Below are 17,229 nucleotides of genomic sequence, written 5' to 3'. Positions count from 1 at the left end.
TATGGTTCAAATATGTAAACATGTAGGATGGCCGGTCCTGGTGGCCGGCGAGGCGGTCGAGGCCGCGGCCCTGGGCGCCTGATGTCTACGCCCCCTCCTTTTCCTGTAGACAGTGTTGGGCCTCCAAGAGCAGAGGTTTGTAGAACAGCAGCAAGTTTTCCCTTAAGTGGATCACCCAAGGTTTATCGATCTCAGGGAGGAAGAGGTCAAAGATATCCCTCTCATGCAACCCTGCAACCACAAATCAAGAAGTCTCTTGTGTCCCCAACACACCTAATAGGTGCACTAGTTCGGCGAAGAGATAGTGAAATACAGGTGGTATAAATAAGTAGTAGCAACAGCACCAGAAAAGTGCTTTGCCCAGGACAGTAAACAAGCAGTAGTAACGCAGCAGTGGTAACGCAGTAAAACAGTAAACAAGCAGCGATAGCAGTATTTAGGAACAAGGCCTAGGGATCATACTTTCACTAGTGGACACTCTCAACGTTGATCACATAACAGAATAGATAAATGCATACTCTACACTCTTTTGTTGGATGATGAACACCATTGCGTAGGATTACACGAACCCTCAATGCCGGAGTTAACAAGCTCCACAATTCAATGTTCATATTTAAATAACCTTAGAGTGCATGACAGATCAACACGACTAAACCAAGTACTAACATAGCATGCACACTGTCACCTTCACACTATGTAGGAGGAATAGATCACATCAATACCATCATAGCAATAGTTAACTTCATAATCTACAAGAGATCATAATCATAGCCTACGCCAAGTACTAACACGGATGCACACACTGTCACCATTACACCGTGCAGGAGGAATAAAACTACTTTAATAACATCACTAGAGTAGCACATAGATAAATTGTGATACAAAACACATTGCAATCATAAAGAGATATAAATAAGCACTTCACTATGCCATTCATAACAGTGAATAAGTATTCTGTGAAATATAGCCTAAGAGACCCACACGGTGCACACACTGTCACCTTTACACACGTGGGACAAGGAGTCTCCGGAGATCACATAAGTAAAATTCACTTGACTAGCATAACGACATCTAGATTACAAGCATCATCATATGAATCTCAATCATGTAAAGCAGCTCATGAGATTATTGTATTGAAGTACATAGGAGAGAGATGAACCACATAGCTACCGGTACAGCCCCGAGCCTCGATGGAGAACTACTCCCTCCTCATGGGAGACAGCAGCGTTGATGGAGATGGCGGTGGTGTCGATGGAGGAGCCTTCCGGGGGCACTTCCCCGTCCCGGCGGCGTGCCGGAACAGAGACTCCTGTCCCCCAGATCTTGGCTTCGCGATGGCGGCGGCTCTGGATGGTTTCTCGTACCGTGGCTTTTTCGTATCGAGGTTTTAGGTCGAGGACCCTTAAATAGGCGAAGAGGCGGCGTCAGAAGGTCAACGAGGCGACGACACCATAGGGCGGCGCGGCCAGGGCCTGGGCCGCGCCGGCCTATCATCTGGGGGCCCAGTGTCCCCTCTCTGGCGGCTCTCGGGTGTTCTGGATGCTTCCGGGGATTCTAAGATGCTGGGCGTTGATTTCGTCCGATTCCGAGAATATTTCCTTACTAGGATTTCTGAAACCAAAAACAGCAGAAACAAAGAATCGTCTCTTCGGCATCTCGTCAATAGGTTAGTTCCGGAAAACGCATAAATATAACATAAAGTGTGCATAAAACATGTAGATATCATCAATAATGTGGCATGGAACATAAGAAATTATCGATACGTCGGAGACGTATCAGCATCCCCAAGCTTAGTTCCTGCTCGTCCCGAGCAGGTAAACGATAAACAAAGATAATTTCTGGAGTGACATGCCATCATAACCTTGATCATACTATTTGTAAGCATATGTAGTGAATGCAGCGATCAAAACAATGTAAATGACATGAGTAAACAAGTGAATCATGTAGCAAAGACTTTTCATGAATAGTACTTAAAGACAAGCATCAATAAGTCTTGCATAAGAGTTAACTCATAAAGCAATAATTCATAGTAGAGACATTGAAGCAACACAATGGAAGATTAAGTTTCAGCGGTTGCTTTCAACTTGTAACATGTATATCTCATGGATAGTTGTCAATGCAAAGCAATATAACAAGTGCAATATGCAAATATGTAGGAATCAATGCACAGTTCACACAAGTGTTTGCTTCTTGAGGTGGAGAGAAATAGGTGAACTGACTCAACAATAAAAGTAAAAGAATGGTCCTTCAAAGAGGAAAGCATCGATTGCTATATTTGTGCTAGAGCTTCTATTTTGAAAACATAAAGAGAGTATAAAAATAAAGTTTTGAGAGGTGTATGTTGTTGTCAACGAATGGTAGCGGGTACTCTAACCCCCTTGCCAGGCAAACCTTCAAAGAGCGGCTCCCATTTTATTTTATTTTTGGGTGGCACTCCTTCCAACCTTTCTTTCACAAACCATGGCTAACCGAATCCTCGGGTGCCTGCCAACAACCTCATACCATGAAGGAGTGCCTTTTTATTTTAGTTTTATTATGATGACACTCCTCCCAACCTTTGCTTTCACAAACCATGGCTAACCGAATCCTTCGGGTGCCGTCCAACAATCACATACCATGGAGGAGTGTCTATTTTTGTTAATTAATTTGGGACTGGGAATCCCATTGCCAGCTCTTTTTGCAAAATTATTGGATAAGCGGATGAAGCCACTAGTCCATTGGTGAAAGTTGCCCAACAAGATTGAAAGATAAACACCACATACTTCCTCATGAGCTATAAAACATTGACACAAATCAGAGGTGATAAATTTTGAATTGTTTAAAGGTAGCACTCAAGCAATTTACTTTGGAATGGCGGAGAAATACCATGTAGTAGGTAGGTATGGTGGACACAAATGGCATAGTGGTTGGCTCAAGTATTTTGGATGCATGAGAAGTATTCCCTCTCGATACAAGGTTTAGGCTAGCAAGGTTATTTGAAACAAACACAAGGATGAACCGGTGCAGTAAAACTCACATAAAAGACATATTGTAAACATTATAAGACTCTACACCGTCTTCCTTGTTGTTCAAACTCAATACTAGAAATTATCTAGACCTTAGAGAGACCAAATATGCAAACCAAATTTTAGCATGCTCTATGTATTTCTTCATTAATGGGTGCAAAGCATATGATGCAAGAGCTTAAACATGAGCACAACAATTGCCAAGTATCACGTTATCCAAGACATTTTAGCAAATTACTACATGTATCATTTTCCAATTCCAACCATATAACAATTTAACGAAGAAGAAACTTCGCCATGAATATTATGAGTAGAGCCTAAGGACATACTTATCCATATGCTACAGCGGAGCGTGTCTCTCTCCCACACAAAGAATGCTAGGATCCATTTTATTCAAACAAAACAAAAAACAAAAACAAACCGACGCTCCAAGAAAAGCACATAAGATGTGATGGAATAAAAATATAGTTTCAGGGGAGGAACCTGATAATGTTGTCGATGAAGAAGGGGATGCCTTGGGCATCCCCAAGCTTAGACGCTTGAGTCTTCTTAGAATATGCAGGGGTGAACCACCGGGGCATCCCCAAGCTTAGAGCTTTCACTCTCCTTGATCATGTTGTATCATCTCCCTCTCTTGATCCTTGAAAACTTCCTCCACACCAAACTTAGAACAACTCATTAGAGGGTTAGTAGACAATAAAAATTAACATGTTCAGAGGTGACACAATCATTCTTAACACTTCTCGACATTGCATAAAGCTACTGGACATTAATGGATCAAAGAAATTCATCCAACATAGCAAAAGAGGCAATGCGAAATAAAAGGCAGAATCTGTCAAAAACAGAACAGTTCGTATTGATGAATTTTATCGAGGCACCAGACTTGCTCAAATGAAAATGCTCAAATTGAATGAAAGTTGCGTACATATCTGAGGATCACTCACGTAAATTGGCATAATTTTCTAAGTTACCTACAGAGAAAACAGCCCAGATTCGTGATAGCAAAGAAATCTGTTTCTGCGCAGTAATCCAAATCTAGTATGAACTTTACTATCAACGACTTTACTTGGCACAACAAAACACAAAACTAAGATAAGGAGAGGTTGCTACAGTAGTAAACATCTTCCAAGACACAAATATAAAACAAAGTACTGTAGCAAAATAACACATGGGTTATCTCCCAAGAAGTTCTTTCTTTATACCCATTAAGATGGGCTCAGCAGTTTTAATGATGCACTCGCAAGAAATAGTATTTGAAGCAAAAGAGAGCATCAAGAGGCAAATTCAAAACAAATTTTAAGTCTAACATGCTTCCTATGCATAGGAATCTTGTAAATAAACAAGTTCATGAAGAGCAAAGTAACAAGCATAGGAAGATAAAACAAGTGTAGCTTCAAAAATTTCAGCACATAGAGAGGCATTTTAGTAACATGAAAATTTCTACAACCATATTTTCCTCTCTCATAATAACTTTCAGTAGCAACATGAGCAAACTCAACAATATAACTATCACATAAAGCATTCTTATCATGAGTCTCATGCATAAAATTATTACTCTCCACATAAGCATAATCAATTTTATTAGTTGTAGTGGGAGCAAATTCAACAAAGTAGCTATCAAATATAGGAGGCATATTGTAATCATAATCAAATTTACTCTCCATAGTAGGTGGAACCAAAAGACTACTATCATTATAATCATCATAAATAGGAGGCAAAGTATCATCAAAGAAAATTTTCTCCTCAATGCTTGGGGGACTAAAAAGATCATGCTCATCAAAACCAGCTTCCCCAAGCTTAGAATTTTCCATAGCATTAGCAACAATAGTGTTCAAAGCATTCATATTAATAACATTCCCATTAGCATGCATATAAAGTTCCATGGGTTTTTTAATTCTCTCTTCAAACACATCATGTCCTAATTCAAGATAAAGTTCATAAAGATCTCTCATATTTTTGTTGTTTTCCATTATGCCTAACTAGTGTAACCAAGAAACAAAAAGTTGCAATTGCAGGATCTAAAGGAAATAGCTTCGAGCACAAACACAATGGCGCCAGAAAAGTACTTAACCTGGAACCGAAGTATGAGTGCCTTTTACCTTTCCTCCCCGGCAACGGCGCCAGAAAATAGCTTGATGTCTACGCCCCCCTCCTTTTCCTGTAGACAGTGTTGGGCCTCCAAGAGCAGAGGTTTGTAGAACAGCAGCAAGTTTTCCCTTAAGTGGATCACCCAAGGTTTATCGATCTCAGGGAGGAAGAGGTCAAAGATATCCCTCTCATGCAACCCTGCAACCACAAAGCAAGAAGTCTCTTGTGTCCCCAACACACCTAATAGGTGCACTAGTTCGGCGAAGAGATAGTGAAATACAGGTGGTATAAATAAGTAGTAGCAACAGCACCAGAAAAGTGCTTTGCCCAGGACAGTAAACAAGCAGTAGTAACGCAGCAGTGGTAACGCAGTAAAACAGTAAACGAGCAGCGATAGCAGTATTTAGGAACAAGGCCTAGGGATCATACTTTCACTAGTGGACACTCTCAACGTTGATCACATAACAGAATAGATAAATGCATACTCTACACTCTTTTGTTGGATGATGAACACCATTGCGTAGGATTACACGAACCCTCAATGCCGGAGTTAACAAGCTCCACAATTCAATGTTCATATTTAAATAACCTTAGAGTGCATGACAGATCAACACGACTAAACCAAGTACTAACATAGCATGCACACTGTCACCTTCACACTATGTAGGAGGAATAGATCACATCAATACCATCATAGCAATAGTTAACTTCATAATCTACAAGAGATCATAATCATAGCCTACGCCAAGTACTAACACGGATGCACACACTGTCACCATTACACCGTGCAGGAGGAATAAAACTACTTTAATAACATCACTAGAGTAGCACATAGATAAATTATGATACAAAACACATTGCAATCATAAAGAGATATAAATAAGCACTTCACTATGCCATTCATAACAGTGAATAAGTATTCTGTGAAATATAGCCTAAGAGACCCACACGGTGCACACACTGTCACCTTTACACACGTGGGACAAGGAGTCTCCGGAGATCACATAAGTAAAATTCACTTGACTAGCATAACGACATCTAGATTACAAGCATCATCATATGAATCTCAATCATGTAAGGCAGCTCATGAGATTATTGTATTGAAGTACATAGGAGAGAGATGAACCACATAGCTACCGGTACAGCCCCGAGCCTCGATGGAGAACTACTCCCTCCTCATGGGAGACAGCAGCGTTGATGGAGATGGCGGTGGTGTCGATGGAGGAGCCTTCCGGGGGCACTTCCCCGTCCCGGCGGCGTGCCGGAACAGAGACTCCTATCCCCCAGATCTTGGCTTCGCGATGGCGGCGGCTCTGGATGGTTTCTCGTACCGTGGCTTTTTCGTATCGAGGTTTTAGGTCGAGGACCCTTAAATAGGCGAAGAGGCGGCGTCAGAAGGTCAACGAGGCGACGACACCATAGGGCGGCGCGGCCAGGGCCTGGGCCGCGCCGGCCTATCATCTGGGGGCCCAGTGTCCCCTCTCTGGCGGCTCTCGGGTGTTCTGGATGCTTCCGGGGATTCTAAGATGCTGGGCGTTGATTTCGTCCGATTCCGAGAATATTTCCTTACTAGGATTTCTGAAACCAAAAACAGCAGAAAACAGCAACTGGCCCTTCGGCATCTCGTCAATAGGTTAGTTCCGGAAAACGCATAAATATGACATAAAATGCGCATAAAACATGTAGATATCATCAATAATGTGGCATGGAACATAAGGAATTATCGATACGTCGGAGACGTATCAGCGCCCCCGGGGCCGGGTAAGGGGCCGCCACGGTGGAGCAGCAACGGCCCCACGCTCACCATCACCTGCACCCTCCTCGTCTTCGCATGGCGAACGCTGCTTCGAGTTCCTCCTCCGCATCGACGACGACCCACTCGGCATCAAGCGGCTACCGGACAAGTTCGCCGAGTTCGTCGATGGCGTCGAGCTGGCGCAGTTGCAGCTACGGGAGTCCAGCTGCAACTTCTGCCGCTGGCCCGTGGAGGTCCTCTTCGACGGGCAGGGTAAGATGTACCTGCACACGGGGTGGGACAAGTTCGCCCGTGACCTCGCGCTCGAGCCCGGCTGCCAGCTCACCTTCCTCTACGAGGGGGACGGCGAGATGATCGTCGACGACACAGCCTGCCGCGTTCACTACCACACCGGCGAATCCGGCTCGGACACCGATAGTTAGAACTTAGAGTGTTGTGAACTCTATCTTCATTGCTACGTGTTGTTTGAATTCTATCTTAAATTGTATGAAACTATGTGCTACGATGTTAGGTATGATGATGTTATGTCTATGATGTGTGTACGAAATTGCTGTTGATATGATGTGTGTATGAAATAGCTGTTGACATGATGGCAGTTTTGTTGGAATATGGTAGGATTTTTCATGGTTTAACACAAGTCAATGTGTGGAGCCCTTCCCACTGGCGCCACACTGCACTGTGTGGCGCCCCTCCCATCGGCGCCACACATCCATTTATAATTGCCCAAAACATACTGTAAGACAAATCGTCTGGGACTTAGCCGTTTTGGCGAGGCTCTATGTGTGGCGCCGATGCCAAGGGCGCCACACTTCACTGTGTGGCGCCGATGCCACGGGCGCCACACAAAGAGGCTCGCCAAAACGGCTAAGGACTTATCGTCCGGAGCCCCTGGATGTTTTCGACCCAAAAGTTGATATAAGTTGGCACGTGTGGCGCCGATGCCACGGGCGCCACACAGTGCAGTGTGGCGCCAGTGTGAAGGGCGCCACACAATGACTTGTGTTAAAACCATGAAAAATCCTACCATATTCAAACAGTTTTTGAGTACAACATTGCACTGAATATGTACGACACAGCATAATGGTTCAAACGACAAATAAGGTTCGACGACATCAGGGTTCCAATTACAATAACGTTCAACGACACGAAGGTTCGAGAAGATCAAGGTTCACACAACATCATGGTTCGACAACATAAAGGTTCGAAAATAAGGACATAGCCAAAGGGACATCATTGCGTGGCAAAGGCTCCCTCCCCCCTCGCCTTCTTCTTCTTACATTCTTCAGCCAATTCTTCCTTCTCCCTTATGTCACGAGCCAACTGAACGACCGAATCGAAGAAGTGGTGGCGCTCCTCCGTCTTTGCAGCTTCCGCTTGAGCTCGCTCCTCCTTGATGCGTTCAGCCTCCCTAGCCACCTCCTCTAGGTGCATCCTATTGGCCCTCTCCCTCGCAATTTGTTCAAGTTGGCAGCTCCTCACGAATTTTATCCGTGCCTCGCGGTCCCGTTCGGCCTTCAGCTTCTCATTCCTCCTCTTGTTGCGCAATAGATATTCCTCATACCCCCTTTGCATACGGTCATCTTCCTCCTTCTTAGCTATCTCCTCCCGCCTCTTCCTCTCAAGTTCTTCCTTCTCCCTCTTCCGCACCGTCCTTGCCACCTCCTCCCAAACGGACTCCTCCTTCTCATTGCCCTCCCATGCCCCCTTCCCCCTGGTGGGTTGAGTTGCCATAGCTGTAAACCAAAATTGAAAAACCAAAGTTAGTCATCGAATAGGAAAATATAAAGTACAATGCAATTAGTAACTTGGAGACACATACGGATAAGGCCCCGCTAGGTATCGTAGCATACTAGTACCCCGACGGACACCATGCCGACCTGTACTAAGCCCTACATGAATCCTTGGTTGCCTTGGAGCTTGTCGCCATTGTGGTTGATGCCTTGCGGCTTGTTGCCTTGGAGCTTGTTGCGTAGGAGCTTGTTGCCGTGGGGCTTGTTGCCTTGGAGCTTGTTGCCTTGGAGCTTATTGCCGTTGGGCTTGTGTGCTTGGAGCTTGTTGGCTTGGAGGAGGTTGACGCGGTTGGCTTGGAGCTTGTTGGCTTGGAGCTTGTTGGCTTGGGGTTTGTTGGCTTGGGGTTTGTTGGCTTCGAGGTTGATTTGAAGCTTGTTGGCTACTTGATGCTTGACTTGTGGTAGCATCATTGCCCTTTGATTTTTTGCCGGATGTGCACTTCCTTTTACTGTGGCACTTACTATTGCATGATCCACAATTAGTTGGCTCACGAGCTTCTTGGAATAACCCGTTTCTCGAATGACCCCATCTATCCATATCTCTGTGATACCTCTTTGTCTTTCTTCTTCCACATTTCACAACCTTCCATTCCGGATCTGGCCAAACTTGCACACCATGATACTCCGGCCATTGTGATTGATCCAAGTAAGGAGAAAACCTTGGAGCCCATGTCCTCTTTGTGGCTTCAATTGAGAACTCGGACTCCCGAACGGTGAGCGGGTTATTGTAGTCGACACGTCTAGTGCGTGCTGCTGTTAGCAAGTGGGAGCAAGCCAAATGAAGCAAAGAGGGCCTCCTACATGTGCATTCACATGTCTTTAGGGACACACGGAAAGCCCGGCCTCCGTGTTGGACACCACCTTGTGTGGTGCCTCCCGGCTCATTCACTTGGTAAACCCAGTCAACATTTTCATAACATGTAGCCGTTTGGGAGTCCGCCTTCCTCGCCTGAAAATCCATGAACTCTTGAACCTTCGTTGGGAACTCGCAATTCATAGCAATTTTCTTCTCCGTTTCATCGGTGTAGTTCTGGAAATAGACATTCAACTTCTCGAATGTGTATTGAATGATTGCCGTCACGGGCAACGCACGAACACCCTTCAACACATTGTTGAAGCACTCGGCCATGTTGCTTGTCATTTGGCCATATCTCCTCCCATCCTCATCATAAGCTCTTGCCCACTTTGAGTTAAATATGAGGTGTCTATGAAGAAACTCTTGACCACCCGCATTGAGGTCTTTGTGCTTCAACAATCCGTTGTACAGGTTTGCGAAGTGGCGCTCAGAATAAGCGAGGCAACAATCTTGAAGAAGGTCAGACAACTCTTTGCTCTTGCATGCCCGGTAGAAGTTTGCACAAAAATGCCTCATGCACCATCGGTGATGCAAGGGAGCATGACCGGGAATTGCAAGCTCCACCGCATTGAGAATTCCTTGATGACGATCGGAGATGACACACACTTCCTTTGAGGGTGGTATGACCTTCGTCCTCAATATATGGAAAAACCATTCCCAGTTATCATTGTTCTCAATCTCTACCAATGCAAAAGCCAGTGGTACTAAACGGTTGCTAGCATCACTTGCTATTGCCACCAATAGTGTGCCCTTGTACTGCCCGGTCAAGAAGGTACCATCCACGGCTATGACGGGCCTACAATGTTCGAATGCCCTCGTGCATTGCTCGAATGACCAAAATGCACGGTGAAATACCCTCACTCTTTTACCATCATGCAATGTCATTTTGGTTGTGGAAGGCTCCACCACATGCACCATGCCCGGGTTAGTTGCGGCCATCGCTAACAACAACCTAGGGACTCGGTTGTATGCTTCCTCCCAATCACCGTACAACATCTTAAATGCGGCTTGTTTGGCCTTCCATGCCTTCCCGTACTTGACGTCGTAGGCAAACCGGGATTTGACGGTATCTTGCACGGACTTAATGCTCATGATAGGAAGTGATGATATCTCTGCCGAGAGTTTGTATGCAATGAACTCGGATGTGAGTTGACGGTGGTCCGGCTGCGCATCCTTGCCATCAAGCTTCGGCCCCCGGCACATGTGAGTGGCTACACAACTTGTTATGTGCCAAGAGGGCCCTTTTTTGAAAGGTCTTGCACGGACAACCCATGGGCACCTTTTATCCACACATTTTAGCGTGTACCGCTTCTTCAAGTCCGAGTGAACAACGAGGTAATGGTGATGATGCTTAATGGAGAACTCCTTCAACCATATCTTCAATTCCAAGAAGGTATCAAACGTGAGCCCTTTAGAGATCATAGCCGTCCTACCATCCACATCTCTCTTGGATAGTGGCCTAGCTCCAAGAAGTAAACTTTTTCCACCATCAACCACGGCTCCATCCGCAAGACTAACATCACGGAACAATGGTACCCGGATATCCCGTCCGGTTACCTTCTTGAAGATCTCGGCTCTTTCGGCTTCCTTAGCCGTCAAGCCATCCTCGTCAACCTCCTCTTCGGGTCCATCATCATCCGAGTCCGACGCATAGCATCGGGAATAAGGAATGGAGTGGTCCATCTCCTCTTGTGTCAAATATTTATCCAAATCACCGATATTGTTGCCATTCATCTCGAAACCATCATCACCATCGTCATACTCATTATCCAACGGAGGTTGTTGGGCAATGGGAGATTGGACAATGGGAGATTGGGTGGCCTCTTCTTGGCTCATGGGTGGAGGACTCCTCTCTCGAACGGGGGAGGAGGGCCGGTTAAGGTCAAGCTCGATACGAGCATCAACCGTCTTGGTTGCAAACAACTTCAAAGCCTTATCTTGTGAACCGGCCACCGTCTCCTTGTAAACGGACCAACGTTGCTCGGAGTTGATACACATTGTCTTCCAACGGGTGTGCATTCCAAACCCCACATTATGCCTTCCCTCTAGCTCAACACCATCATTTGGCTCATTCCAATTCAACTCAACCCTCACTTGTGCTACCACCTCCGCAAAGCTAGGGCTAAGGTCAAACACCAAGTCAACCTCTTCCGGGTCCGGCTCTATGTTTCGCTTCAAGAAAGCATCCTTGTCCACATGATGAACATGAACAATTCTTTCCATCCCCCTAGCATAATGGGAACAACACATACACACATATGTTCATTAGTTACCATAATCAACATAATCTACCCATACAAACTAGCACACTACAATTTCTCCTACTTCAACAACCCTAACATCCAACCAAATCCATCTCCACCCTCAAATCAACCAAATCCACATCTAGGATTTCACATGTAGATTCAACCAAATACACAAAATCAATGTATGAAAAGAAGGGGAACAGATGAGATCACCTCAAGGAACGAGTCGGGAACGATCTCCACGGACAGATCTGATGATTTGGTGGTGGATTTGATGGGGGGAGAGGGGGAGAGAGAGAAAACCGGGCGCCTTTGCTCAGTGAAGAAGAACAGAGGGAGGAGAAAGAAGATGAGTCGGGCTGGGTGGGCACGCGGCCAAACTTAAGTGGATGTGTGGCGCCCTTGCCACGGGCGCCACACTTTCAAAGTGTGGCGCCGATGGGAGCGGCGCCACACATGCTGCCACGTCGGATCGGCTCGCCAGCTCAGCGTCGATGGGCCACGTCGGATGGGTTTGTGGCACCGGCAGCACGGGCGCCACATGGGCATGTGTGGCGCCCATGGGAGGGACGCCACACAAAAGAGTTAGATGAGTGAAATAGTTTCGTCGGATGGTCAGTCTAGGCTTTTCTTTCACTTTTGAGTTATTTTTGTGCAAGAGGGAGGAGGTCGGGGCAGAAGAGTCTTGGCCGAAGGTGGATCTCATCGGGAGGGAAGGGAACAAGAGCTCGTCGACAAAGAAGCTCTAGCGAGAGGACGGACGCGCACGGGTGCGCAGATTAGCCTGGAGGCATCAGGGAAGGACGGTGGGTTAGCCGTGGCGGCGTGGTCGCAGGAGGGCGACGTACCCGAACTCGCAACCAGGCGCAGTAACGGCAAAACATGAACTAAACTCGCTGCATGCGGTGGGCAGTGGAGGAGACTTCCGGGCGGTCCGTGCTTCCGGCGGTGGAGAGTTCCAGGCATCTAGGGTGCCGGCGGCAAAGACCTCAGTGCGTCCGGCTCCTGGTGGAGCTGAAAAAATGCACGGTTGGAGAGTACAATTACCTAGCTTAGGCAAAACTAGCAAAAGTGCCCGTGCGTTGCACCGGGAGAAACTCATACTCGAACCTCTAGTGAATCATACCTAATAACACTTCTTCTCGGTGCCATCATCAACATCGATGGTCACATTTTCTCCTATTTTGATTAATCCTAAAATAATGAGCTTGCGAGGCTCTCAGTGCACTGACTTGTACACAAACTTGTAATGATTGTCATCACCACCCTTATATAATTTATCCATAACATATGCACTACTTTAATATTATACACTAAAAAAGCATAATAATATATTTAATAAAAAATTGGCAATGAGAAAATGTATCGATGATACTCATATATAGATTGTGCCTCGTCAACTAACCAGGATGCAACCCATGTCAATTGTGGGTAACTAAAAGAATAATCAGTATACGAACGTTCGGCACTATAGAGTAAAAGTAGCATGAGGTGTATCTGGGACACCTTTTCATTGTGTCAAAATATAAACCCTCTCCATTGACCCGCCATTATTAGTAAACTTTCCGCTCTCATTTTCCTTTTTGAGGACGAGTGGTGCTCTGATTTTAACACTGCAGGCGATCACACTCAAATATTTCAGTACTTGCCCGTAACGAGTATTCCAATTCACTTGCCCTTTGACTGCAAATGCTGCATGGACAACATAAGTTTCAGAAATTTTTCTCAATCAACAAGCCTAAACTTGCAAATTTAGTTGCAGCAAGCATCTTGGCTAACACCATTATTTTGACCGGAGGAGTGCTTCACCGAGTCGGTCTCCACCTGAACCTGAATCATGCCATGCGTCTGCTGCAGCCTAAATCAAACAACACATCAGGGCGTGCATCGGTCATCACTTGCACAAATGACAAACATGATCACCTGTTATCAGCAATTCAACATCTATGTTATTATCTGAGTTCTGCGATTTATTCATACAGAGTTAGTAGCGAAACATTAGCAAATCGAAAGCATCTGGTTGCCAAGGAGAAGCCTTGGGTGCGCTTCATTCTCACTCCTTCGGTAAGCAGCAAAATTCAGAGCAGCCAGCTGTAGTGTACGATGCGGCTGCAGCCTAGCAAGTAGAATCTCCTGACCACGGAGTCGCCATGGCAACGGGCACCGGCCGCTCTGCGCGTTCGCATGGACTGAGTTCGTGGGCGACACGTTGGACGAACATGCAAACGAAGGGCGACAGGGAGTGGCTGCCTGCCGCCACTGTCGATCCGGTTGTCGAGGCCCTGTAGCCGGGACCTCGGCGCCGCATCCGTCTCCCTCCAGGACTGCGATGATAAGTATCTGCCGAGGGAGGCAGCCTGTTGCCGTCGTGGCGGCCTTGGAGTTGAGGACGAGCGCAAGGCCAGGTCGTGGTGGAGTAGCAAATCGTGGATGCCGAATCCGTACAGCTGGAGATCAGGTCGTGCAGCCTTGCCGGATGCAAATCTCTTCCTCTGCAGCGACCTCGACCTTTTAGCTGCGGTGCCCACCACGATTCTTTTTCAAGCAATGCGCCATGGATACACACCGCCATTAAGACATCACGGCAGGAGAGGAGTCGACAACAATTAGGGGCGCAATCAGGGTAGCATCTGTTTCCTCTTTTCCTCTGCTAAGTTTGGCTGCCGCTGCAGCGCGAGGCCCCGATCCGCCGCCGCCCGACGGAAGGATGCACACGGGCGGTCGGAAAGTTGGATCGGCGAGATTTTATGATTTCCAGTCGATGGAATTGGCTGCTATTTGTAGCCTCCGGACTCCGGTTTGCGGAACGGGCAAGGGAGTCCATCGTGAAAAGGAATCTGTGTTTTCTTTTTAAAACTTGGAAAGGACTCTGTTGGTGCATAGTCGAGAGGAGAACGTGGGAGATACAATCACTTGTTTCCGTCGCGCAGAGTTTTCGTCTTGTACGTGGCCTGAAGCGGGTTCGTTCGTGTCGCGCAGAGTTTTCGTCTTGTACTTGGCATGAAGCGGGTTCGTTTGTTCGATGGGAAAAAGAAAAGAAGAAACATAACGAACCGGTAGGTGGTAAAAGTGCATAATATGCATTTTGGTGGGAGGGCAAAACAGTCCCAAAAAAGCGTTGACGAAGCTTTTTGGCAGAAACCTTAGCTCCTTTATTATTAGGTATATAGATTAGTGCATTTGCCAATTTGGGATGTGCACAAATTGGACATGCACCCACCGGCAATGCCCAAATTGAGAAAACTATGATGAATCTAGTTAAATTCTTAAAGGTTAAGCCTGTTGATGACCCACGTATTTGAAGCCACTACCACCCTGAGCTGAGTGAATAGCATAAAACCACCACATTGATGGCGAAATTTACCGTATACTACCAGTTTACGTTTGCGGGAAAAAAAGCCACCACATTTTGCTCGGTTTTTTGCGGAATGTCCTAAACGCGAATTGAACACGAATTGACAGGGAATCTGACAGGTGGGTCCCAATGTCAGCGCTGAGGTGGCAATGCTGTGCAGCAGTTTGCTGATGTGGACAGAGGGCCCACGTGTCAGTCCACATAAAAAAATAAAAAATTCCAAAAAGCATAAAATTGGGGAGGTTATCTCCTCCCGTGAAAACCGGCTGCCGGCCATCGGAGTACTCCCGCCGCCGCCCCAGTGAGAAGGACGGCGCCGGCGAGGAGATCCCCCAGCGCTACCGGCCCCTAGCTCCACCCCCGCCGCCAGGCCCCAGATCCCACGCCACCGTGCCCCCTGCAGCACCCGCGCCGGCGCGCCGCTGCCCCGACCCAGCCGCTAGCATCGCCGCCGTGTTCCGGCCTGCTCGCCGCCGCTTCCCTTGCTCGCAGTGGAGTAGCACCGCCGCGGTCGAGCAGCGCCACCGCGGTCGAGCTGCGCCGTCGGGCCCTTGCTCGCTGTCGTTGCCTAATCGACGGTACCTCGGAGGAGGGATCCTCACGAGGGGGAGAAGAAGTAGGGGCCATAGGGCGGAGTGCACACGGGACGGTGGTACGCGAGTTACCCAGCTTCGGAACACCTGCACGATGACAGGGCCTACTGCTGCTTGTCTGGAATTATCTGGGCGCTTTCGCGTTGTTACAATGAGTTGTGGTTGTAGCCTCTAGGGCTCCCGGGATCCGGCTTATAAAGGCGCACGGATCTAGGGTTTACATGGAGAGTCCTAGCCGGATTACAGACAGACTAGCTACGGTACTACATCTTGCCGTGCACGTCACGGATCCGCCTTCCATATACATCGTACTGGATCCGGGTTCCTCATGGGCCTCCACAGATCCGGGTGACTCCTATGTCGGTACGGATCCAGCTTACTGATCCTGGACTGGACTTCTTCCTTCATGATCAACAGCAACTGGGCCGCCCGATGGGCCACATGCCTCATCACCGTCCGTGGGCCACCCGGGCTTGCCGGATCTAGGCACTGTCGATGGTACACCCATGAAGTATACCCACAACAGTAGCCCCCAGAGTTCTCCGAGTTTCACCTGCAGTTTCCGCCTTGCTGGTCCATCATGATCTTCGGCAAACGTTGGTAACGCGGAGAAACTTGAAGAGCTCCAACTTTGCATTTTCTTCTTCTTCCAACTTATAGCCGGAAAATGCTCCCATCCCGCGGGACTTCATCCATCGACGTTCCAAAGAACATTTCCGGGTTACTCCCTGCTCGAACGAGAGCCAACTTATCCTTACGGAATTACCCGGAATCTTAAAAGACTCAAACGGTTCCGAAAATCCTTCATCTTCAGATCATACTTAACAATGGAAGTTCCACATTTCCCGCGCACAACTTCCTCATTGCCCGCGCTAAATTTTCGCAGATGCAAATCTTCAGCCGGAATTTTCGGGAGTGCATGGTTAAGTTACCTCCACGTCGTTTTACCGCAGTTGACCTAAACACATGTCATCCATCCAACGGCGTGACCGTTCAGTTTCCACCGTCGGATCCGGATCCCGAATCTCCGCGTGTGTCCTATAAATACCCCGCGGCCCGGTAAAAATCCATTCTTTCACCCCTTCTCACCACCTCGTCTTCCTCCTCGCGCCGCGCCGCCCGCCAGATCTCGATTCCGGCGAGCTTCGCCACGGTGAGCTTCGCGCGCCGCCAAACCAAGGCTCCCCTCGCGCCAAGATTCCCACGTTTGAACGAGAAATTCGCTCCGCCGCCGATTCGTGGTCACGCAGGACGATTTCCTTCAAGTTCGGCGACCTCATCTTCGCCGGAGCTCCGTCGAGCCACCGCGCCATTAGCGGTAAGTACGCCGGCCTTGTAGAAGACAACCTAGTGTAGAAGATAGACTTAGTGATCCGGGTACTCAAATACTTTGTATGGGTGCAGCCGGAAGCATGCCACTCGAATCGTCGCATTGTACTGGTAGCTCTCCGAGTAGCCCGGATCCCAACCAAATAGAACCCATATGCCCGGATCCCATATCATTCCTGCCACCATATGTTTCCGACATCAGACTAGCTCA

At 47.4% G+C, this 17,229-nt stretch overlaps 1 protein-coding gene across 1 annotated transcript; it reads right to left on the bottom strand.

The window, feature by feature from the left end:
- Positions 1-9,379: 9,379 nt before the first annotated feature.
- LOC139835652 (uncharacterized) lies at positions 9,380-10,698 on the bottom strand. The gene is made up of 2 exons (XM_071825512.1): positions 9,529-10,698; positions 9,380-9,436 (listed from the first exon to the last, which is right to left on the bottom strand). The coding sequence occupies exons 1-2, from the start codon at positions 10,696-10,698 to the stop codon at positions 9,380-9,382; spliced, it is 1,227 nt and encodes a 408-aa protein (XP_071681613.1).
- Positions 10,699-17,229: the final 6,531 nt, after the last annotated feature.

Source organism: Lolium perenne, chromosome 2, assembly GCF_019359855.2.
Source record: "Lolium perenne isolate Kyuss_39 chromosome 2, Kyuss_2.0, whole genome shotgun sequence".
Taxonomy (NCBI): domain Eukaryota; kingdom Viridiplantae; phylum Streptophyta; class Magnoliopsida; order Poales; family Poaceae; genus Lolium; species Lolium perenne.
Note: the sequence above shows the minus strand (reverse complement) of the source record. Positions and strands in the feature narration are given on the sequence as shown.